Here is a 24680-nt window from a genome sequence, read left to right on the forward strand (position 1 = left end):
TTCTAGGGTCAGGGATATAGCTCAGCAGCACAGCGCCTACCTGACAAGCACCAAGTTCTGAGTTCAAATCCTGGTACCAAAAAAACAAAAACAAAAAGCTAACTCACTTTCAGATTCTCCTTACTCATCCAGAGTAGCTTTCCGCCATGTCTTTCTCTGTCAACCCCGCCCCTCCCTCCCACCTTTAAATAAATTGTCTTTTTTCAAAAAACAAGTTATTTGTAGTGGGGCCTGGTGCTGCCTGTCTGTAGTCCCAGCTACTCTGGAGGCTGTGTGGGAGGATTGCTTGAGTTGAGGAACTTGGTGCCTATTTGGAAGAGGTTGCCACACCCCGTCAAAAACAGAGAGGAAAGACCTGCTGTGTAGAGTTCAGCGTAAGGGGTGAAGGAGTAATTCCTTCAGGCAGCATGCCAATGGCTGGGCCCTTATTCCCAGGTAGCAGAGCTAAGCAAGCCACAGTTAATGTTTTTTCCCTGTTGTTCATGAGCCTTTCTGACTTTTTTTTTTTTTTGAGACAGAATTTTGCTAAATTGCCAGGGCTAGGCTCATATTTGTACGCCTGCCTCAATTTCCTAGAGTGCTAGGATTAAAGGTGTGTCACAGGCCTGACTGCTGCTTCTGTAGGGGTGGAGGAAGGAGAGGTACTGGGGTTAAACCTATAGCCTGGGACCAAACAACATCCCCAGCTTTTTGTTGCCCAGTCTGCCTGGCATGGTGGTGCACACCTGTAATCCCAGCACTCGGGAGGCTGAGGCAGGAGGAGGCTATAAATTCCAGGTCAGTCTGGGCTACATAGCAAGATGAACAAACAAACAAAAACAAATAGGAAAGAAAGAAAGAAAGAAAATTAGTTGACCAGCCTGGGTTCAAACTTGCAGTTATCCTGCCTCCGTCTCCCCATCGACTGGGACTGCAGACGCGTGTCACCACACCTGTCTTGTTCTCCTCTCCTCTTCTCCCCCTATTCCTAGTCTAAGACCTCAGTGCCTGTGGACTCGTTTTTTTCTCTGCTGACAAGTGAGCAAGTGGCGCAGCAGTTCGAGGTGATGACCAAAGCCATCTCTCAAATTCGAGCAAAAGGCTTACAGACTGCAGTCTTGACCAATAATTTTTATCTTTCGAATGGGAAAAGCTTTCTGCCCCTGGACCGGAGCCAGTTTGACGTGGTAAGTTTGAGGAGATGTACAATGATGGACACAGGATCTTTGCACCTGCCTTATAACAGCATTTAGCCTCTGGAGCTCAATGGAGATTTCCCCGACAGTTTCAGCAGCAGACATTTTATTAGCAGAGCGTCTTTCTCCTTGTCTCCGTCAGTAGAAAGTAGCACGCTCCCAGCCCCTGGGTCCCTTTCACTGGACCTGTGAGGTTGTAGTAAAGGTGTGATCTGCCTACCCATGGGTTTGAGGAGGCAGCAGGTCCTTTTCCCTGGAGCTATCTGGAGGGGGTCTGGGTGGGGCCTGGGCAGGTGCATATTGGGAGAGCTCCAATGGTGAAATGAATAGTTTTAAGAAAACAACATCCGGGGCTGGGGATTTAGCTCAGCGGCATAAGCGCCTGCATGGCAAGCAGGCAGTCGTGAGTTTGATCCCCGGTACCGATAAAAAGGAAAAAGACAAAAAAAAAAAAAAAAGAAAACAACATCCTTTAAGTCTCAACTGCCCTGGTCTTTCTCTCAAAAAATGTGCCACCATGTCTGTAGCTGTCCCCCTTCACAGCCAGCCCTCCCCTTTCTGCCCCTCTCAGGTGGTGGAGTCCTGCCTGGAAGGAGTCTGTAAGCCAGACTCTAGGATATACCAGCTGTGCTTGGAGCGCCTCGGCCTGCAGCCCTCTGAGTCCATCTTTCTCGATGATCTGGGATCAAATCTGAAAGCAGCTGCCAGGCTTGGTATTCGCACCATTAAGGTAATGGTCCTTCCCCATGCTGGGAACAGATCCAGGCTCACACAGGGTGGAGAAGCTTCTATCACTGACCCACATTCCCATCCCCTCCTTTTAAATTCTGAGTCGGGCTCTTCCTAAATTGCTCGGGCTGGCCTCAGACTTGCAGTCTTCCTGCTTCTGCCCCGGAAGTAGCTTGAACTCCAGGTATGTGTCACCCGGCCTGACTCATCACCTTTAAAACAAAAACCATCTAACTATGCACTAGAAATTAGTGCAAGCCTTCCAGGGTGGCATCTGGACTTTCTAAGTGATGCTTCACTAGATGGGGACCCAGTGGCCACCAGCCATGTGTGCCACCCAGGTCATGGCTGTGAGCATGGAAGCCAAGTGATGGGATCACAGGTCACGTTTCTACACTGGGTTTTCATGGACACAGAAGACACTGTGGCACTGTCCTCTGCCCTATTACAAGCACTCTTCCAAGGGGAAAGAAAGCTCAGTACAGCTAGGAATTAGCTGGAAGTGCAGATTCTTCTGTCTCAGAGCTGCATGACCTGAATCCATTGGTCTCCAGAAAACTGACCTGTGGCTGTCTCCCTCTGGAGAGTTGGCCTCGTTGAGACAGGCACAGGGTGGGTATTCTCTGCAAAACCAGGTCGACGACCCGGAGGCTGCAGTGAAGGAATTAGAGTCTCTTCTGGGTTTTCCATTGCACTGGGATGTTCCCAACACTTGTCCTGTGAGGAAGACTATGGAGATCCCAAAAGATACCCTGCAGAAGTACCTCAAAGACTTGCTGGGGACCCAAACCACAGGTATGGAAGGTTTGTTGTTTTGTTTTTTGAGTTACACTCCCAACTTTTTCCTTTCCTTTTCTTTTTCTTTTTTTTTTTTTTTTTAATTTTGATACTAAAAGCCTCACTAAGTTGTCAGATTGCCCAGGGTGGGCTTGAACCTTCACTCCTCTTTCCTTGGCTCCCAGAGTGCAGGAATTACAGGCTTGTGACCCCATACCTGGCTCGGTTTCGTAGCGAGGTAGCCCTGTGGGACTGTGCTTCCTCTCGGGTTCTCACTCTAACCCTGATGGAATATGCTGAAGACAAAGCAGCAGCACTGTGAGGACATAACCTTGGTCCTGGTACATCCAAGAGCTGATTTCAGCTTGCTTGGGAAAAAGTGTTGAACTCCTTTTTTATGGATCCACAAAAGCACATGTACCCCTGTCCCCCACTGAGCATTTGGTACGGTGGGGCAGTGTTCCCTACAGATGTCCCCCGGGGAGGAGGGGACTTGGGGACTGTGTTACATGCATGGGAGTATTTGAGTGTTTCTGATTTTTTTTGAGACCTCAACCTGTATTGTGAAGGTGACTTAAAAGTTGTGTAATTTAGCTGGGATGTGGGTAACATGCATCCCTCATCCCAGTACTTTGGGAGATTGAGACAGGTGGGTCCCAAGTTTGGGCCCCGTCTTAGTTACTTTTCATTGCTAAGACGAAACACCCAGCACCCAAAGTTAGAGGAGGAAGGGTTTATTACAGCTCAGGGTTTGTAGAGGTTTCAGTTCATGGTTGGCCAGCTGCACGGCAGAGGAGCGTCACAGAGGAGAAATAATTCATGGTGAGGCAGAAGGCAGCAAAGTATCAGCAAGCAACACAGAAGCTCTCTTTTCTGTCCCTTCTGTTCCATCCAGGCTACAGTCTTTGGTGGGGGGGGCAGCACTCACACCCAGCGTGGGTCTGGCCACTATCCATACCTAGAATTAGGCCAAACCAATCAGTAAACTATTTATTTTATTTTATTTATTTATTTTGTACCAGGAATCGAACTTAGGACCTCACGCTTACCAGGCAGGTGCTATGCCACTGAGCTATATCCCTGGCCCTCAGTGAACTAATTTAGTAATCACATACTCCTGATCCCAGCATCACAGACTTTTGTTGGTTTTTTGAGACAAGGTCTTGCTGTGTAGTTCAGTTTTAAACTCACTGTGTAGCCCAGCCTCACCCAGAACTTGTAGCCATTCCCTGCTTCAGCCTCCCAAATTCTGGGATTATAGCGTGAGCCACCTCATCCAGCTGAATTGCATGATTTTAAAAAAGCAACAAGTCGACTCTATTTCTTCAAAGGGTTCCTCTGTCATTCTTTACATTTCACCCTCAGGAAAAAAAAAACAAAACAAAAAGAAACACAAACACATGTGATGGCACAGTCCTGTAATCCCAGCACTCAGAAGGCAGAGGCAGGAGCTGGGAGTTCAAGGCCAACCTGGGCTACATAGCAAGACCCTGCCAAAAGAAAGAAAGGAAGAAAGAAAAGAAAAAGAAACATTTCACCCTCAGAAAAACAGGTTTCCCCCAATACCCTCACCCTTTTTTTCTTTCTTTTTTTTTTTTAGCATAGGCAGGCCTCAGACTGGGCAGTTCTCCTGCCCAAGCCTTTGAGTACTAAGGTAACAGGTGTACACCGCTACGCCTGGCTGTGCAACTCCCGTTATGGCCTGTCCTCTTGGCCAAGGGAATGGTCACTGTCCACAGTCTGGTTTCCCCGTGAAGCCGAGTGCTCACTAGGTTCATCTCTGCTAGCAGCTGGCAAGGAGGGAGCGGGTACCGCCTAGAAGCAGCTTTGGCACACGACAAAGGCCCCTGCGTAGTTCCTGCCAGCTGTCACATCAACCCTGGGTGTGGCTTGGCTGAGTATGGGAGAAGGACACAGAAGGGCACTCTCTTTCTCAGGCTTAGAGCATTCCTCAGCCCAGATGGGTTGCCATGACTGAGTGTATGTTGCTAGACAGAACTAAAGTGCCTTTGTTCCCGGGGCAGGAGGTGGCAAGAAGCTTACAAGCCGACACCGCACAGGGCCAGGAAATAGGGTCATCCAGTTAGTGCGTGGCCTTTGCCCCACTGAGGCCACATGTGATTCTGACAGGACATGTCTGGGACCCAGTGCACTGGTGCCCATGAGGAGGTGCTTTTACTGCATCCCACTGAAGATATTCTGTATCCCAAGTGCAGAACTCACTAGAAAGAAGGGCTATCTATCCAGATGGGTCGGGCTCCTGCTCCAGTTCAAATATTCTTTTTTTTTTTTTTTTTTTAATTTGCAGGCCCATTGGAACTCCTTCAGTTTGATCATGGCCAGTCAAATCCCACTTACTACATCAGGCTGGCCAATCATCAGCTGGTCCTGAGGAAGAAACCCCCGGGGAGCCTTCTGCCATCCGCCCATGCCATAGAGAGGGAGTTCAGGTAAATTCTCAGTGGCTGCTTGCTGATTGGCCTCCACAGTGTAAGTGCAGGCCTAGCCCAGGAAGCTGGCTTCTGTAAAACACCCAGAGTCACTGAAAATTGCAATTAGACGTCTCCACATTATTCTAAAGAAGAACATATGGCCATTTATTTATTGTTTATAGAACTGACCTCGCTATATTGCTCAGGTCTTGAATTCCTGGGCATCAGCTTATTGAGTTCCTAATTTTATTTACAAAATACCACCTACTCAGCCTCCCATGTGCTGGGATTACAGACACATGACACCACGCCCAGCTCTAGTTATTTTTCTTAAGGAATAAATCTTAGATCATTATTTTAAAATCTGCCTTCTTTTATATTACAGGCATTTAAAGTTTCTATGCATTTATTAAACTGAAAATTTATATAAAATGAGGGGCTGGGGATTTAGCTCAGCGGCATAAGCGCCTGCCTTGCAAGCAGGCAGTCGTGAGTTTGACCCTGGTACTGATAAAAACGAAAAAGACAAAAAAAAAATTTATATAAAATGTCACAAAGTTTGATGTTTTATATTTAGTATTATTATTCTGGCTTGAAATATATTTTTAAATTTCCTTTGTGGTTTCTTCTGTGACCAATAGAAATAGATTAATTAATAGCCCAATATTATTTTCCAAATTATGATATATTAATAATTTCTAGTTTTATTTTACTGAAGTATAAAAAATACTAAGATTTCACTATTTATTAAACTTATTTTATAGACTATGATTTATCTTGGTGAACATACTGTGTACACTTGAGAATAATATGTATGCCACAATTGCTAATGGAATGTTCCAAAAATATTAGGTTAAGTTCGCTGATAGTGTTATTCAGGTCTGTATCTTTATATAGTTCTGTCATTATTGGGAGAGAGATGTTAAAATCTGAACTGTGATTGCAGATTTGACTGTTGCTCTCCATATATGCTACCTCTGTTGCTGGGTTTTTTGGTTTTGGTCTTGCCGTAGTGGGGGTTGAACTGACAGCACTGTTCCATTGAGCTACGCCCCCAGTACTATTTGTTTGCTTTTCCTGGTACTGAGGATTGAACCCTGAGCTCACAGGTACTAGGCAATTTCTCTACCACTAAGCTACGTTCCCAACCCCCTCCCTCTTTTGAGACTGCATCTTGCTGATCTTGAATTTGCAATCCTCCTGCACGAGCCTCTGAGTAGGTGGGATTATAGGTTTGCACTACCTCACCGGCTCCCAGTGCACTGTATTTTAAATCAGAAAAGCAATTTCAACACTGCAGTCAGCATTTACGTTGTATTTATTTTTTCGGCAGGATAATGAAAGCCCTTGCAAATACGGGAGTACCTGTCCCTAGGGTTCTTGACCTTTGTGAAGATTCGAGGTAAAGTCCAGATGTATTTTCTCTCGTATGTGTCGAAACTACAGAAAGCCCATTTACTAACTCAAATGTGAGTTTGTTAGCGTGAAGACAAATAGAATGTGAGTTAGTGAGAAAAGAGACTGTATAGCGACCTTTATCAGGAGTTCTCAGGTCTTTAATTTATCCTGAAAGATAAAGGCATTGCCTGCTTTCACAGGGATTGCTAGAAAACAGCTTTCTTGAGTGTTCTAAAACTACATAGCCTCCTCGTTTCATCTGCTTGTTTTTGTTAATTTTTTTATTGTGGTCTTTCTATAATGTTTTAAACCACTTTGAAACATACGTTTTGAGTCTGTTTATCTTGACTAATTATGAGTATTTTGAAATATATAGAAAAATAAAGAAGAAAAGGTATCACAGCATCTAGTTACACTCATGCAGGTTAAGACTTTGTCAATATGCACCACACTTGCTGTCTGTAAACATAAATGGAGGTATGTGTGTGTGTATTATACGTTTGTTGGCTAAATCTTTTGGAGTAAGTTGCAGATACTATGCATCTTATAAAAACAAAGACATTTTATTTTTCACCAGGGCACTATTATTAGTGTGTGTGTGTGTGTGTGTGTGTGTGTGTGTGTGCACGCCTTTTTGAGACAGGGTCTCGCTATGTAGTGCAGGCCGGCCTTGAGCTCACTCTATAGCCCCGGCTGGTCTCACTGTCACAACAATCCTCCTGCCTCAGCCTCCTGAGTAGTGGGATTACAGGTGTGCGCTATCACACCAGGCACAGCACTGTTACTACACCTAAGATAATTACCAAGCTTCATGAGCCATTGGTTCCAAGATGCCTTGAAGGTACCAAAACCTGAAGATGCTCGAGTCCCTCACATGAAGCAGCAGGGTACTGGCATATGTGCTACACTTGTGCTTCCACATACTGTAAATCATCTCTATATTAGATATAGCATCTAATACAGGGTATGTGCTATGTAAGCAGTCATTATTCTCTATTGTTTAGGGGATAATGATAAGAATAAAGTCTGTACACGTTCAGTACTGATGTAGTATTTTTTCCAAATGTTTTTGATCAGTATTTGGTTGAATCCTTGGGTATAGAATACATGGATATGGAGACTATATTTTAAGAACAGTACTTAATATGTAGCCCATGTTCAGATTTCCCTAATTATCCCAAGACTATCTTTTATAATCTTGTTTTGAGTACTGGGAATGGAACCCAGGGATACTGTACTGCTGAGCTACATCTTGAGCCCTTTTTGTTTTTTATCTGAGACAGTATCTCACTAAGTTGCCCAGGCTGGGCTCAGACTTGCAGTACTCAGCTTCTCCAATAGCTGGTATAAGTTTTTACAGTCAGTCCAATATTTATTCTAGAATTCTCAGAACTACTTTTGAGAGTACTATATTGGTTTTTGGTAGTGACTTAACAAATGATTTAATGACATTTTGATAGGTCATCTCAAAACTATCATGTGGTAGCTGGGCAAGGTAGCACAGGCCTGCAATCCCAGCAGTGGGAGGCTGAGGCAAGAGAATCACCGCAAGTTCAAGGCTAGCCTGGACTTCTTAGTGAGACCTTGTCTCAAAAAGCTAACAAAACAACAGCAACAACAAAAAACTATCAGATGGTATATGTGGTATTCATACCATGAAATAATGATAAAAATAACATCAGTACCAAGAAGAGATGCCTTTGACCCCTCACCGCAGCCAGACTGAATGACAAACTCTCCATATATTTATTTCCTTAGTTCTTACAGCTACACTTTGAAGTGGGTTTGCAGATCAGAACAACAATGAGGGGTTCAGAGGGGTTCAGTAAGTGTGTCAAGGTCACACTGCTAGTAAAAGGCAGAGCTGGGATTTCAGCCTGGCTCTGTAGGACTCTGAAGCTCCCTCCTTCAACCATACTTCTTTGTACATTGCCACACTTATACCCATCTGATGGTTCAGCAAATGGGTCAAAGAGCAGAAAGAGCAGGCTCTGTGTGTGGGTGTGCGTGTGTGTCCACGCACACACACGTGTGCATGTCTTTGGTAGGAGTGCATCTTCTGTACTGCACAGGAAAAGATGTCCACTGTGCCTAAAACCCCAGATCCTTTCCCCAGCGCCCAGCCTATGTACACAGGAACAGGCTGGCACTGGTGGCTGCCACTTTGTATGTAGGGCCCTGAGACCCCATCTGTGTCCCCTGCAGTGTCATCGGCACGCCCTTCTATGTGATGGAGTACTGCCCAGGCCACATCTACAAAGATCCCTCTCTGCCAGGCTTGGAGCCCAGCCAGAGGCGAGCCATATACACTGCCATGAACCGAGTCCTGTGCCAGATCCACAGCGTGGACTTCCAGGCTGCAGGCCTGGACAGCTATGGGAAGCAAGGTGAGCAGGGGCCTCTGGTCCTCCAGGCTGGCCGTTTCCTCACAAGCAGCTCTGCTGTTATGGTTTTTGGTGTTAACCAAATGTGTGTGTGATAGAAGATGGACTTAGTTCCTACCTTGAGAATCCAAGTACTTTCTTCCTTAGAATTAGGGATCTAATCTAGAGGCACTGTACTACAAGCTACATCTCTAGTCCTTTTTGTTTTTTATTTTGAGACAAGGTCTACTAAGTTGCCCACCTTGATCTTGAATTTGGAATCCTCCTGTTTCTGTGTCCCAAATAGCTGAGATTATGGGCATGAGCCACTACTGCTAGGTTTGTTTTTTGTTTGTTTATGTTCATTTGTTTGTTTTTTTAATATATGAGGAATTTCCACTTGCTCTTTTTCCTTGCCAACATTTATTTTGTCAAGTCCCCCCCGCTTTTAAATGAGACTGAGTTTCACTGTTTCCCAGGCTGGCCTCAAACTTGTGGACTCAAGTGATGCCCCACCTTAGCCTCCCAAATAGCCAGCACCCCATACAAGTGCTTGGCAAGGGCTTTTCATAGTTTATCCTCCCAACAGCTCTAGGAGGACCATTTCAAGATGAGGACAGTAAGGCACAGAAAACTTAAGTAACATGCCTGAGATCATGCAGCTTAAAACGGCAGAGCCAGGGTTCAAACCCTACCAGGCTACCTCCAGAGTTCTGACTCTCTCATCAACCACTGTTGTCTTGCCAGAAAGGGACTTATTAAAGGCTACTTGGAACTCACAAAAGGGCCGGGGATCAGGCTTGGACGATGTGTGGCAGAGAACAGAGTCCAAACCTCACTGAACAGGCCAACCCGAGGCCACTGGCGGCAGCAGGAGCCTCGTGTGGGACATTCCCCAGCCACAGGAGTGCATTCAGAGTCACAGCACATTCCAAGAGTTTTGCTGCTCTAGTAATTTTTGAGACTTTGGAGGCAGTGGAAATGGTACACTGTGTTCTCTCTCCCACAGGAGACTACCTTCCTCGCCAGGTGCAAACCTGGACAAAGCAGTACCGAGCTGCAGAAACCAGCACCATCCCAGCGATGGAGAGGCTCATCCAGTGGCTGCCTCTCCATCTTCCCAGGCAACAGAGGACCACAGTGGTACATGGGGACTTCAGGTAGACGCAGCCGTCAGGAGGCTGAGTTCAAATGTGCAGAATGGTGGTCGCTGCAAGAGAAAATTAAGCAGCTGGTCTCAGTCTGACTTACAGATGGGAACCGTTCCCGTGGCTGAGTTCCTCCCTGGTCGTGGGAGCTGCTCTGCCTTACAGGATGCCAGGCACCATCCTTAGCTTTGTGGCCACTAAACTCGCCTACAGACATTGTCCCCTGTGCTCTGGGAAGGCAGCATTACTCTGGGTGGACAACCACTGTTTGAAGGTCAGGCAAGGGAAAGGAGCCTCTTAAATCGTATAGGTTTCCAATAGACAATTGCTCTGGACACAGGTGAAAGGAAGGACAGGCTGTGGGGGTGGTTTCCAGGGTTCCTGCAGTCTGCAACCCGGCTAGTGCTGGAGGCTGAGTGCACCTGGGTCTTTATCTTCTTGACCCTGCTGAGAACACTGCCCTGGATACACTCGGGCAGCCTTCACAGGCTGCTTCCCAGCAGCACCTGGAGGCCTGTTGGGATACATAAACTGCTTATTTGGGCTCTGGCCATTTTTATAGTAGTTTTCTGGCCCATCTTGGGGAGCTATACCTTGTATTTTATTTTTATGTGTGCCTCACACATGCTAAGCCCACGATCTACCACTACTACACTCCCAGCCAAGCTGGGCCTTTATTGCACAAAAGCTAGACAGTAAAGCTAATTATAAAGACATTTCTTTGCTTTCCAAATAAGGTGAGCCTTTCTTTGCTGGCTTGACTGTGTCAGTCACTCCTGGCTCTTTTCTTGGGCTGACTTTGAGAGTGAAAGGATGGGCCTTTCTAGACCATGTGGTCATCTAAGGATTAGGATCCATCTGCTCTTGCACCAGGCTGGCTAATTGGACTGAGCCATTTCCCCCACACTGCTTTGAACTTGGCATACAGCTGGGCTGCACTTGACCCCCTCTTCCTTCTGCCTCCACATGGGCACCGGAGAACCTTGCCCTGCAGCCCTTTTGCTGTTAATGAAACCCAGTCCCTTGGTGGAGAACAGTAGCAGGTGGCCTTTGCACTCCCAGGTCACAACAACTGTACCGTGGACCTGAGCTTTGCCAGGTCCTCAAATGTGCAAAGTACATTAACAGACAGGAAACATCTAGTGGCGGTCTGGGAACCTCCTCCCATAGCTGTGGTGAAGGTTTCAGGAAAGGCACCACACATTTTAGAGATATTCTGCCACTTAGTAATCCATGCTTAGAGTCAAATACATGTCTGTCTGTTGGGGGCTGGGGATTTAGCTCAGCGGCATAAGCACCTGCCTTGCAAGCAGGTGGTCGTGAGTTCGATCCCCGGTACTGATAAAAAAAAAAAAAAATACATGTCCCTCTGTTGATAGGTGGAAAAACATTTGTTGCATATGGAGTGAATCAGTGGTAGTGGGAACACAAATTGGTACAGCTACTTTGAAAATGAGAGGCAGTAACAGAGGACAGGAAGATGCTACAGCCCACAGTTCCTCTTCTGGAGGCACATGTGCACCTAGACACCAGGAGACTTGGCAAAGAGTGAATTATAGATGGGCATGGAAGTGTGTGACTGTAATCCCAGAACCCTTGGAGGCTGAGGCAGGAAAATCCTGAGTTTGAGCCCAGCCTGGGCAACTTACTCAGATCCTATCTCAAAATAAAAAATAGCAGGGTTGGGCCTGGGGATTTAGCTCAGCGGTATAAGTACCTGCCTTGCAAGTGTGTGGTCATGAGTTCGATCCCCGGTACCAATAAAAAATAAGACAAAAAAAAAAATAGCGGGGGATGTAGAAGACTGTTCAATCCACAGTACTGTAACAACAACAAGACAAATTGTGCTTTTGCTTTTAACATATGTAGATAAGTTATATGATAGAATTCTGTTTAGCAGGTATGCCAAACCAATGTTCTATAATAAGTCATCATAAATCTCAGAAAGATAATGCTGAGTAGAAAATGATAAATTCTAAAAGGATATATACATTGTCCTGTCATTTATGCAAATTTAAAAAGAAGTAAAGCCTCCTGTGTATGACTTAAGATGTTTATGCAAAGCTAAGAGAAATATAACAATGTGATTCATATACACCAGCATTAGGGTAATACTTGACCTCTGAGGAGAATGACTCAGAAGTAGATGGAGGCCATTTGCTACATCTGCAAAGTTTTTCTTTGGTTTTTTGAGACAGTAGTTCAGGCCAGCTTTGAACACACTATATAGCTCACGCTGGCCTGAACTCACCTTTCCAGTGCTGGGGTTACAGGTGTGTGCCACCATGCCTGCTTTCTATAAAGCTTTGTGTTCTAGAAATTTGGAGGAGATTGAACAAAGAAGGAGGTATAACTAGGAAGATGGCCACATGGGTTTCCATTTACCTTTTTCTGTTTTTTTCCCTTCTTGTTTGACCATTACTTTTCCCTTTGAACAAAGCAAGCATTAGAGCCCTGGAAGAAAAACTCAAAGAGCCTAGTGGAGGAGAGTGACCCAGGGGTGCAGCATGACTTAGTGGAACCACTGAACAGCCAGGAGCACCTGGTTTAGCAACAGCAGGGAGCCCTTACCATCCCGGGTCTGAAGGAATGAGCCTTCTCCAGCTGTTACTACAGCTATTAATACTCCAGTAGTCAGCTGCTCCAAAGCTGAGTGGCAGGAGACAGTGTCGGGTTGTTTTGCTGGGCATCTGCAGTGTGGGGACAGGACAGCTTATTTCCTAGGGCAGCTTTCATGCTGTGCTGGACTCCTCTGCTGGCTGCTGGCCCTGGAGCAGAGAAGGCCAAACAGCTGTGCTTCTCAGGCTGCACCCTGTAGCTTTGTGGTTTCCCACAGCTCTCCCTAGCACGGTGGCTTCTGGGTCCCTGGACGTCTTCCCTGGTGGCTCAGGGCTGTAGAGCTGTGTGTTCCAAGAGGCAGGGCCAGATAGAATCTGTCACCTTTTCCGACTTGGACCAGGGCATAGATTCCCACAGCATCACTTCCTCCTACTTTATATTTGTTAGAAGCCAAGTGATTCAGTAGTGAATTAGACACGACCTTTCATGGCAAGGGTATCAAAGAAGGTGCAGACTGTTAAAACCATCACGAGATAGGAAAGCGTCATTACTGGACCCTAGAGAGGGTAGATGTAGAGGGAGGATTGCCTGGCCGCAGCTGTGTTCCTCAGTAGAGGGACTCAGCCAACCCTCAGCTTGGTGCAGAGAGGCAGCAGAGAGAACAGGTACCAGGCCCCCTCCATCTCCTGCTGGTGCCTCTGATTGGCTAAGTCCAGCTGGAAATCAGAGGACCAAGGGGCCCTCAAACAATGGGCACAGCCCACGCATCTCAGGCCCTTGCGTAGAGAGTCCAGGGAGAGTGGGGAGTGAGTCAAGAAGGGCACAGAGAGCACGGCCAGGGAAGAACACACCGCGTGGTCAGGGTTCTGAGAGCCATTTCTCCTTTCCTTCCGTGGCTTTGCAGGCTTGACAACCTGCTCTTCCATCCGGAAAAGGCTGAGGTGCTTGTGGTCCTTGACTGGGAACTTTCTACCTTAGGCGACCCCTTGACCGACGTGGCCTCCAGCTGCCTGGCCCACTACCTGCCATCCAGCTTCCCCTTGCTGAAAGGTAGGAGCCGATGCTGGAGTAGGCAGGGACAGGGCTGGCTGCATTGACCAAGCTTCTGCCGGTGGACTTGGCTAGAGTCAACTGTGGTTGGGCGGAGCTGCCCTGCTGGCTTTGGTAGAAAATGCACTGGATAGGATGTATTCCTGTTTTGTTTGGGGAAAATGAGTATAGATGTATGTTAAATGACAGGCACACCCGTGTGGGCTCCTCCTGTGCTCTCACACCGCTGACTTGGACTTAACACTTGAAACCAAAAAGGGTTTCACAACAAATACAAGTTTGTTGTAAAAACATTAGGATAGCAAAGTAAAACAAAACCCAGTTGAAATGATTAGTGCAGGAGTCCCAGGGTAATCACTTGCTGATATTTCAGTATCTTTTCTTCTATGCGTATATGTAAACAAAAAATATGATTATGTGATTTTTTTTTGTCTTTTTTTTTTTTTTTTCAATCGGTACCGGGGATCAAACTCACGGTCGCACACGGTCCCTTATTAGAATCTAAGGCAGGGGCTTATGCCGCTGAGCTAAATCCCCAGCACCTGATGATGTGATTTTTATAACCTGCTTTTTTTTTTTCACTTAATTGTATAATTTGGACATGTTTAATGCTACTATTTCTTCTGCAACTAAATTTTTAATGATGGCATTGGATTTTATTGTATAAAGACATCTGATTTACTTCCTCTTTGGATGCTCAATCTGTTTTTTATACTATGCCAAGACCCCACCAAAAAAGGCATTGAACATCTTTGTAGTAGTATTTTTGCTGGTATATAAGGATCAGGTCTTAAGATGGAATGTATTGGTGCTTGTACATCAACGAAATAGCACAAATGAAGCAAATCACTGATAATTTTTTTTTTGTACCAAGAATCAAACTCAGGACCTTGCCCTTGCCAGGCATGCTCTGTGCTGTTGAGCTATATCCCCGGCATCACTGAGAATCTTTAATTTGTGAATTATCTTTGTTCCTAGTTTAGGGAGACTGTTCTTGCAACCTGTTGTGTATTTTGTACTGGAGACAGAAGCCAAGACCTCGTGCATGCTAGCTACACCCCCAGTGGCGCCGTCTCTCCCCACAGGTGTCTGTGATCAGGATTTGACACAGCTGGGCATCCCTCCTGCTGAGGAGTATTTCAGGATGTACTGCCTTCACATGGACATGCCTCCTGTTGAGAACTGGAACTTTTATATGGCTTTCTCCTTTTTCCGCTTGGCTGCAATCCTACAAGGAGTCTACAAGCGATCGCTCAAAGGTAACGAATGGGGTGGCCAGGCTGAGCCAGGTGGGTAATGCAGTGGCCAGGCTGACGCAGACAGGTGACAGCATGGCCAGGCTGAGGGGTGAGCCAAGACAGCTGGAGTCCTCCTGTAGCCACCGAGGCTTTGGTGGGAGCTGTTAGGTCAGAATTCTGTAAGAGTCTTAATTTAATAATTTATCATTAAAAATTATATACATATGTATACGTATTTTAAATAATACATATATATATTCTTTAAAATATTCGTTAGTTACTTTTCTTGTTGCTGAGGCAAAATACCTGACACCCAAAGTTAGAGGAAGAAAGGTTTATTTAACTCGCAGCTTGTAGAGTTTTCACTCCCTAATTGGCTGTCCAGGACAGGCTGGTGCAGCAGAGTGGCATCCTAGAAGGGAAACCGCTTGTGGTGGGCAGAAGGAGGGAAACGAGTAAGGTGAGGAGACAAGCCTCTTTATGACCCTTGTATTGTATCCAGGCCACTGGGTTTAGGGCCCTGCCGGCCAATCAGTGAGCTGATTTAGTAAACGCCCCCTTAAGGCTAGCTCTCTCAACCTAGCCCTGCACCACGAATCAGTCACACACTGGATGCAGCCACCCTGAAAAAGCCCCACCTGTGACTGCAGGAGGCTTTGGGGGACAGCTAGACACAAATCGTAACCATATTGATTCTTTAAAATATTCTTTGTTTTTTACTAATTGAAATAATGCACACTTTTTTAGTAAAAACATACTTGCACATGATAAAAATTAAGTCACATAAAATAATATAAAATTATTTTCCTTTCTTCTTAGTATCATCCCTCAAAAATGACCTGGGAATTCTAAGTCTGGGAACTTATCCTCCGGAAAGCATCACACATGTGTGAGAAAGGGCTTTCCCTGAAATTTCTTCTGACTCTGCCGTTTACCGTCTCTGTCCGTTTTCTTCTATGCTAATGCTAATGTGATTGTCCTGTGTGTATTTTCTAGTACCTTGATTTTAAATTCCTTATGCTTAAGACTTACTATAAAATATCAGTGTGTGTTCTGTATAGAATCTGTATATTTGATAGCTATCTATAGCAGATTCTTTGGTTTCTTTGTTCCCTTATTAGAATCTAGCAGAGAGCTTCCTTGTGCACACATGCAGATCTGCGCCACTCTTGATCTCTAGCACATTTGGTTGTACAGATAGATTCGTTTGTTTAACCGGTTTCCCTATCAGTGTATATTCCATTGTGTTATAGTGTTTTTGCAGCCACACAGAGTTGGTGGCAAACATCGTTTCTCATACACACGTGAACCTATCTCCAGGATAAATTCCCAGAATTGGAATTGCGGGGTTAAAATTATGAGCATTTGGGATTTTTGTAAGTATTGTCAAACTGCCTAGTAAAAAAGCTCCTTGGGGGCTGGGGATTTAGCTCAGTGGCCTAAGTGCCTGCCTGGCAATTGTGAGGTTGTGAGTTTGCTCTCTGGTACCAAAAAAAAAAAAAAAAAAGCTGCTCGGGGAGGGGGTGTGATTGTTCCATTGACGCTGTTTTTACATACATGGGAAAATACCTTATTAGGCTCGCTGAGAGTTCCAGATAATACCTGTGAGTTGGAATGTTTGAAAAGAAAAGGTATTGCCACTTCAGCTGACTGTTGGCAATACCAACAGTATTTGCATTCTTATGCATAGAGTGTTTACATGGGATGGGAAAGTGTTTACGTGGGCTGGGAAGGTGTTTTAATTCTAAATTTTTTAGGGTCGCAAGTAAATAATACATTGAGTTATTTAAGAAGATTGAAGAGTAGGTAAAGTTTGCCTTATATAAAGGAGGGAAACAGGTAGTAAGAAAACCTTTTTTCTTTTTTTGCTGGGCTGGGGATAGAACCCAGGGCTTGTGCGTGCAAGGCAAAGGTTCTCCCACTGAGCTATGGCTCAGTATGAAAGAGTCTTTACCCGTGTGCCCCTCATACCCACGTTAGGATTTCTAGATACCATTGCCACAGAGGAACCAGGACTTCTTGCAAGTGGTTGGTTTCAGGTCTCATTGGCAGGGTGACTTTGAGATGAACCTGCAACAGGCAAAAAAGTTGTGCAAAGACCACAGAGGTCAAATCCAAAGATTCAGGAGCCAGCCTGAGTCGGCTGCCACTTGCTAACGGGAGTCTAGCATCAGTAAGAATGCCTGTGGAAATGGAAGTGGACTCCTCAAGTTCAGTAAGATCCATAGATAACCAGATGAAGGCACATTGGTGACTCCAGAGATGCTATGGAGACTACTCATGCTGAAAGTTGGCAAATGAGAAAAAACATCAAGCATTTATGCCATTTTTCCTCCACCTCAGGCTGACCAAATAACTGATGAGAGAATGTTTCAGTCAGGAGAATGTCCTGGACAGAATGATAAAACTATCCCATCACATCCCGGAATGTATTAACGCAGCTCAGCAGGAAGCCTGAGTAGACACTAATGTCACTAAGAAAGACAGAGACAGCCAGACATGACACACACCTTCTAGCTTCCCCCAGAGTCAACCCCGACTGCCCACACCTCTAGCGCCAGCTACAGATTCATAGGAAGCGTGGGATTCAGAGGACACAGCAGGACCACAGGGTGCAGCCACTAGCAAAAGCAATTGTGAGAAACTTCACAGGCAGATACCTCAGTTTCTTCAATAAACAGGTGCCCTGGTGGGGAGAGAGAGTAGAAAAGGAAACAGCAGAGGAAGATACTAAAAGACGTTAATTTATTTAGATCCTTGCTTGAACAAATTGTCTTTTTAAAAATTTTTCTTGGTTGATCATATGATACACACTTATAATTCCAGCATCTAGGAGGCTGAGGCAGGAGAATCCCAAGTTGAAACCCAGCGTGAGAAATTTAGCAACTTAGTGAGACTTCCCATCCTACAATTTTAAAAAAAGGACCTGGGAATGTAGCTCACTGTGAAGGCCTTGAGTTCATTCGTCAGAACTATACACACAGAGACACACCCACATCTTATGCCACAGTACAACTTGAACTCTGATTGGATTGCTAATGTGTTAAAGAAATATCATTAACTCTGTGTATGTACTACTGGGGATTGAGGCCAGGGGTGCTCTACCACTCACCTTCAACCCACCCATATCCCTTTTTTATTGTTGGTTGTTGATGTTTTGAGCCAGGTCTTGCTAAGCTTCCCAGGCTGGCTTTGAACGTCCAGTCCTCTTTCCTCAGCCTCTTGCATCCCTGGGTACCTGTGTACCACGCTTGGCCAGTTAGCTATTTTTTAAGTATAATAATGTTATTGTGATTTGTGGGTTTTTTTGTCTGTCATTACTATAACTGAAACATTGACAGATGACATAATATGGCATTTGGGTTTTACTGCAGAAAAATGCAGGGTGGTGGGAGTAGGGATGACAGGGACTGAAAGGAGATCGTACAGATGTTGATCATGGTTGAAGGGAGGGGATGGATGGTGTGGAGGCTCACCGTACTCTTCTCTCTACTCTTGTATATCTTTGAAGTTTCCCAGGGCCAGGGATTTAGCTCAGTGGCATAAGCGTCTGCTTTGCAAGTGTGCAGTCATGAGTTCGATCCCTGGTACGAAAGAAAAGAAAAGGAAAGGAAATTTCCTAAAATGAAAAATGAAAAACAAAAGACAGGCAGAAAGCGACACACCCCTGGGTGAGTTTGTGAGTGCTGTGAGTGCTGGCTGGCAGCAGGTGGCTTGTTCAGATGACTGCATTCCTCTGAGAGGCAGATGCTGTGGGGCTGTTGGCCATTGGGTCATGGTTCAGTCATAGGTGTCTCCTGAGTGCCAGCACTGCCAGGTGGCCCAGATCATGAGCAAAATAGTGCCTACGGGATCCCAACCTTCTTGTCAGAGAAGCAGGGCTCTCACAAGCAGGAATGCATAGAAGCAATAGTTTGTCTTCCTTTGGAAATGATAGCTTAGCTGTGAGAAGCTGCCATTTCCCATATTGGTTACAGCTTTGCAACAAGGGCCCGGAATTTAGCTCAGCGGCACAAGCGCCTGCCTTGCAAGCACGCAGTCATGAGTTTGAACCCCAGTACCAAAAAAAAGCTAACCAGAAACATTTCCTGGAGGGCTGGTGTGGTTTCTCTTTGTTTCATTCCAAGGGCCAGGGGATAGTGGAATAGCTGGTACCTATAAAGAATTACCCATTTTGGGCCAGGGGTTTAGTTTAGTGGCACAAGCTCCTGCCTGGCAAGTGGGAGGTCATGAGTTCAATCCCTGGTACCAAAAAAAAAAAAAAAAAAAAAAAAAAAAATTACCCATTTTAGCCAGGTACTCTCCATAATCTCAGCATTTAGGAGGTTGAGGTACGAAGATCAAGACGTCAAGCTCAGCCTGGGCAATTTAGCAACTTAGTGGGAGCCTGCCTCAAAATAAAAAGGGCTGAGGATGTAGCTCAGTGAACTTTATCCCTAGTACTGAAAAAAGTCTTGGTGATACATGAAAAAAGGACCGTGAGAGTTCAATGTGAGTGAGCCCTGAAATGCTGATGTTGATTATTGATCCAGACAAGATAGGGCCAAGAACTGGCCATTCATCCGATCAGTCTTAACATTTTGTCAAGTTCCTGGTGGGGACCGGTCTGGGATAATGCAGAATTTCCTACAGCCACTGGTGCAGCAGAAGTGACCTGGGCTGCCACTGACTCGAGGAGAAGAGGCGAATAGCAGGGAGCAGGAAAACCTGGGTTTGACTTGACTTCTCAAAGACTCGGTGTCCTGGTCCATAAAGTGGGGATTCGAACAGCCATGTTGCTTTGGGAATTCAGGGAGTTCTAGCCATAGCAGGTGCCCACGCCCTGGCAGTGGCTGCTCCTGGGATGCATCGGGTCACAAATCCCTCTTGATAGGAAGGGCTGGTTAAGGGGAATCACTGATTTTCTTTCCTTGTGTCCAGGGCAGGCAAGCTCAGCAAACGCTGAACAAAGTGGAAAACTGGCTGAATTCACATCTAACCTGGCATGGGATTTTGCAACTAAAGAAGGATTCCGGGTTTTCAAAGAGATGCCAGCTGCTAAACCGTTGATAAGGTCCTGTCACACCTGGGCTCGTCCGTGGTCGCTGCTGAGCCCCACAGGCAGGAGAAGCTACAGCTCTGTCCCGGGAGCGCCCCTGGCTCACACCTCGAAGGGAGTGCTGGTCTTCTCGGTCGAGGGCCTCTCCCCATGGGTCCAAGAGCTGCATGACCGGCTGCAGAGGTTTATGAGACAGCACGTGTACCCATTGGAGCCAGAGCTGCAGAGACACCAGGCCTCCGTGGACAGGTGGACCCCATCCCTGCTGATAGAAGACCTTAAGGTTAGGCAGCCTGTGAGAGAGTCGGGGTGTCCTTGTTAATGTGACCAGCCCCGCAACTGTGCTCCCCAGGTGGGGATGCAGAACTGTCTTGGCTTCCACCATCACCTGAAACAGCCAGTTCCCCATTATCCAGTTTTGGGTGTGTGTGTGTGTAGTCTGTTTATTTGTTTGTGTTTTCTGGTACCAGGGATTGAACTTACAACTGTGCGCTTGCCAGGGTTGCACTTATACCGCTGAGCTGAATCCCCGGCCCTATTTATTTTTGAGACAGGGTCTTGTTACATAGTCCAGGCTGGCCTTGCATGTGTAGTGATCCCGTCACTTCAGCTCCAGGAGTGCGCTCCCACATCCGTCCATCCTGTTCGCTATGTGAGAGAGCAGTGCTGTCTTTGGCTGAGAGAACTGGGCTTTCTGTTACGCACATTTGAAACACAGTGCTCTATAGAGTGACAAAGTCTCTTTCTAGAGAATCTGTAATATCAGAGTCAGAGGGTGGTGAACTGTAAGATGTGAGTGATGTTAGCCAGGGATATTGCTCAGTGGCACAAGTGCCTACCTGGCAAAGTGCCGGTTCCTGAATTTGAATGCTGGTACCAGAAAAAAAAAAAAAGAACTCAATGACTGCACTTCCTGCTGCTCTTCCTGAGGGATGCTTTTCTTGGACTGAGTTGGTTTTTAAGTTGTGATCTTTAGGAGCACAATGCAGTCACCGTTTACTTTTCTAAAAAGCATTGTCTAAGCTGCTCATAGTGACACACACCTTAAACCCCAGATTCTTGGGAGGCTGAGTAGGAGGATGGCAAATATGAGACCAACCTGAGCAACTTAGTGAGAGCCTGTCTCAAAAAAAAAAAAGAGGATCGGGGATGTAGCTCAGGGCCCTGGGTTAATCTCTGGTACCACAAAAGGAGAGAAAGAAAGAGTTCTGTATTGTTCTCTGCCCTCTGAGGTAATCCTGTCAATAACTCTGTGTATTATGCTCTCAACATTTCCTTTTTGTGATAAATATGTCGTGTATCATTATTCCTATGTTTCAATGAAATTCTTTTATACATTCAAATCTACCAGTTGCTTTTTTGTGTGTATGAGAGAATCGTACTCAGGACCGTGTGCTTGCCAGGCAGGTGTTGTGCCACTGAGCCATATCCCTGGCCCTACCAGTTGCTTTTTAAGTTTTGACTCCTGGAAACACGTGGAGATCACCTCAAAGGGTTTTGCAGCACAGATGCCCCATAATTTATCCTGCCCCTGGCTGAAGGCCACTGTGCCAGTAGGTAATTGGATACAATCTCCAAAGGCAACTCTGGGTCATTTAAGCAGCAGAGGACACAGAGGAGGAACTGGCTTCAGAAGACAGTAGGAGAGAAGACAGCCCACAAGGGCCAGGCAGGGCGCTCTGCCCGGGAAAGCCAGCCCTTTTTTCTTTTTCCTCTGTCTCTGTCTCTGTCTCTGTCTCTGTCTCTGTCTCTGTCTCTGTCTCTCTCTCTCTTTCTCTGTGTGTGTGTGCCTCTCTCTTTTCAGTACAGGGATTGAACCAAATGCCTTCTCAGTGAACTACATCTCCAGCCCTTTTTACATTTTTATTTTGAGACATCTCAGGGTGAACTTGAACTTGCAGTCCTCCTGCCTCAGAGTGTCAGCTGTGTGCCACCACACCTGGCTTACAAGAGAATTCTTTAAGTAATAAAAAAAAAGTGGTTCATGAATGAGACCTTTGTTAGTTATCTATCACTGTAACAAAATACCTGAAACAATCAAGTTAATAAAAGAGAAGGTTTTATATTGGGGGATTTTAAGAGGTTTCAGTCTATAGTGGTTTGCCCTGTTGCTTTGGCACATTTTTGGTGGGTGCGTGTAGCTCAGCAAGCTGTTCACCTCGTGGCCAGGAAGTGAACGAGAAAGGAAGAGACTGGGGTCCCCTAATTCCCTTTGAGGGCTCATCCCCGATGACCCACGGCCTCTCACTAGGCCCCACTCCTTGAAGTTTCCGTCACATCCTAAGAGCTCCAAACAGGTGGGCAAGCTTTTAATGCTTGGGTTTGGGGGGACATTCCAGATCTAAACCCTAGCAAGACCATTCAGAGATTTAAAACGTTTTGCCAGATCATCATCTGAAAGATAATTACCAAGTCACGGGGCTGAGGATTAGCTCAGCGGCATAAGTGCCTGCCTTGCAAGCAGGCAGTCGTGAGTTCGATCCCTGGTACTGATAAAAAAGAAAAAGAAAAAAAAAAAAAAAGAACCAAGTCAGGTTCCCATCACTTACCTGGGAATCCCCCTCCTCCCTCAGTGTCCTCACCCTTGCCCGGGTGACAGCCTGATGGTTGGAAAGAGCAGGTCATGTACCCCAGTTGGTGAGCACCTGCAGACTCAAAAATCCCAGCCTGTGTAGCTGGGATTGGAGGATGTCGCCCCTGTAGTCACTCCTAAAGAGATTCATAATGATAACTAAGACTTTTGGGTAGTGTGATGAAATCATAGCTTATGACTTTATCCAAAATGTCATAAATGAGAAGGAGTGTTTGGGTGTTTCCTGTGCTTTTCAGAAATCCCATGAGGTAAGCATCTTCAATTTAAAGGGAAGGGAAGGAATTTGTTTAGGGTACACAGAATTAATAGCACCTGGGTTTAAATTCAGCTTTCTTTTTTTTCCACTTGTGATTTTCTTTGATAAATTCAGCTTTCTAACCAAGTGTGGTGGAAAGTGCCTACAACCCCAGCACTCAGGAGGCTGAGGCAGGAGGATCACTGTGAGTTCAAGGCCAATCTAGGCTACATAGTGAGTTTAACTCTGGTTTGACTAACAGAGTGAGACCTTGTTTCAGAAGAAAAAAATCCCGCTGTTTAGCTCAAGTTGGGGAGGTTTTGGTCTTCTACAGGCAGATGATTGTATTCACTTCCTCTTACTGCCTCCTCTTAGAATTCTCTCACATCCTCCTCCCCCTTCCCGCCCTTCTTTATTTGCTCCAGTAAATCTGCCCTTTTTATCCTTAGTCATTATGCTTCGTGCCAATCAGCTCAGTGCAATAGTGAGCGAAGTCAGCTACTGATGTTGAAGCACAGAGCAGGCCAGCTGGTGCCCTCTGAGAATGAGCAGCCAGGAGAATGATTCTGCACAGAATCTCTGCTATTCACTGCAACCCCAGACTTGTGTGTCAGGCTCTTTATATTCTGTGTTGCCTCCTCCAGTCTTCCCAACAGTCTGGGGAGGTGCGTATTGTGGGCGCAGTTGGAGTCGGACGGCGTGGTACTCACTCCCCGCTTCTCTTGGTGGCAGCATCCTGGTTTTACTCGGGACATTGCTCCCTTTGGAGACATTCTGGCTGAACTGTTGGTTAAGGTACCAGCCTGGCCCTGTCTGCAAAGAAGTGGGCTCAAAAGCCAAGCTAGGCCAGCCAGATTCTCCTTTCCTGGAATTGGAAGGAGGAGCAGTGTTTTCAGGTGGGAAACAGTTGGTGCTCACTCATTGTACCGCAGCGGGTCCCAGCAGGACTGCTGAACATCCTACCCAGTTCCCATCCATTTCTTTTTCTTCTTTTTTTGTACCAGGAATTGAACTCAAGTCCTTGCGCTTTCCAGGCACTGCACTGCACCGCTGAGCTACATCCCTGCCACCCCCACCCATTTCTGAGCGTCCTTTCCCACTCTCGCTGTCTAGCGTTGGAGCCCCGGCTGAGCTTCCCACACAATCTTTTTTCCTTTGGTTACTTGCCATCTGTTTCTGTGGCTGCAGCTCAGCAGTCCTCATGGGAAGGTGGGTCCATCTTGGTTTCACAGATAAGAGACAAATCCAGCAGGAACTCTTCTCCAGAGCCGCCCAGTCAAGTGCACCCGCAGGCTTGTATCCAGCAGTGCCCTTGCTTTTGGCACACGCCGTATCTTTGGCTGCTACCTTGTCCCTTCTGATTCCTTTCATTGTGTTCCCCGGGTCAGAATACAGAGTCAGCCAGTCGCTGGGTATCCCTGACTTGCTTTTCTCATGACAGGAGAAAGCCAAAGCCGAAGGACTTTGGAACCTTTTCCTGCCGTTGGAGACTGACCCCGAGAGGAAGTATGGAGCAGGATTGACCAATGTGGAGTATGCGCACCTGTGCGAGGTCATGGGAATGTCGCTGTATGCTCCCGAGGTACTTCTGTCCCGTGCTTACACCCCAGCCCTCCGTGGGAACTCGTCCCCACAGCGTGCTGGTCACCCTCCTGTACACATAGTTGTCTGATCCGGGGGCAGCAATATGAACTTCTACTCCCCACTGGGAGGGAGGACAACTGCTGGCTAGAGCTGAAGCAAGAAAGGACCTCAGGGCAGAGCTGCCCAGAGCGGGGGAGGCATGTGAGCCTCAGTGTCCTTCCTCTTGGACAGAGGGTCTGAGCTAAGCCTCAGGGTCTGTGACTCTATTTCCAAACTCGGGGGCCCCTTGAGTTGTGGAGGAGGCCCGGGATGTAAAGTTGACCCTCTCAGTGTGGCCTGGGCATCCCCAAGTGCTCCTTGT

General features: G+C 46.3%; 1 protein-coding gene across 6 annotated transcripts in view; it reads left to right on the plus strand.

The window, feature by feature from the left end:
- Positions 1-24680, plus strand: part of Acad10 (acyl-CoA dehydrogenase family member 10) — a 42701-nt gene that overhangs the window by 11562 nt on the left and 6459 nt on the right. For all 6 annotated transcript variants that reach the window (XM_063225648.1, XM_013144820.3, XM_013144821.3 and 3 more), the window contains exons 5-15: positions 972-1166; positions 1747-1905; positions 2540-2699; positions 4990-5131; positions 6447-6515; positions 8717-8898; positions 9884-10034; positions 13486-13631; positions 14717-14890; positions 19790-20190; positions 24177-24317. In XM_063225648.1, the coding sequence (XP_063081718.1) occupies positions 972-1166; positions 1747-1905; positions 2540-2699; positions 4990-5131; positions 6447-6515; positions 8717-8898; positions 9884-10034; positions 13486-13631; positions 14717-14890; positions 19790-20190; positions 24177-24317 (1920 nt within the window). The remainder of the gene's footprint in view (positions 1-971; positions 1167-1746; positions 1906-2539; positions 2700-4989; positions 5132-6446; positions 6516-8716; positions 8899-9883; positions 10035-13485; positions 13632-14716; positions 14891-19789; positions 20191-24176; positions 24318-24680) is intronic.

Source organism: Cavia porcellus, unplaced genomic scaffold (genome assembly GCF_034190915.1).
Source record: "Cavia porcellus strain 051 isolate PalLab524CR breed Dunkin Hartley unplaced genomic scaffold, mCavPor4.1 scaffold_16, whole genome shotgun sequence".
NCBI lineage: Eukaryota > Metazoa > Chordata > Mammalia > Rodentia > Caviidae > Cavia > Cavia porcellus.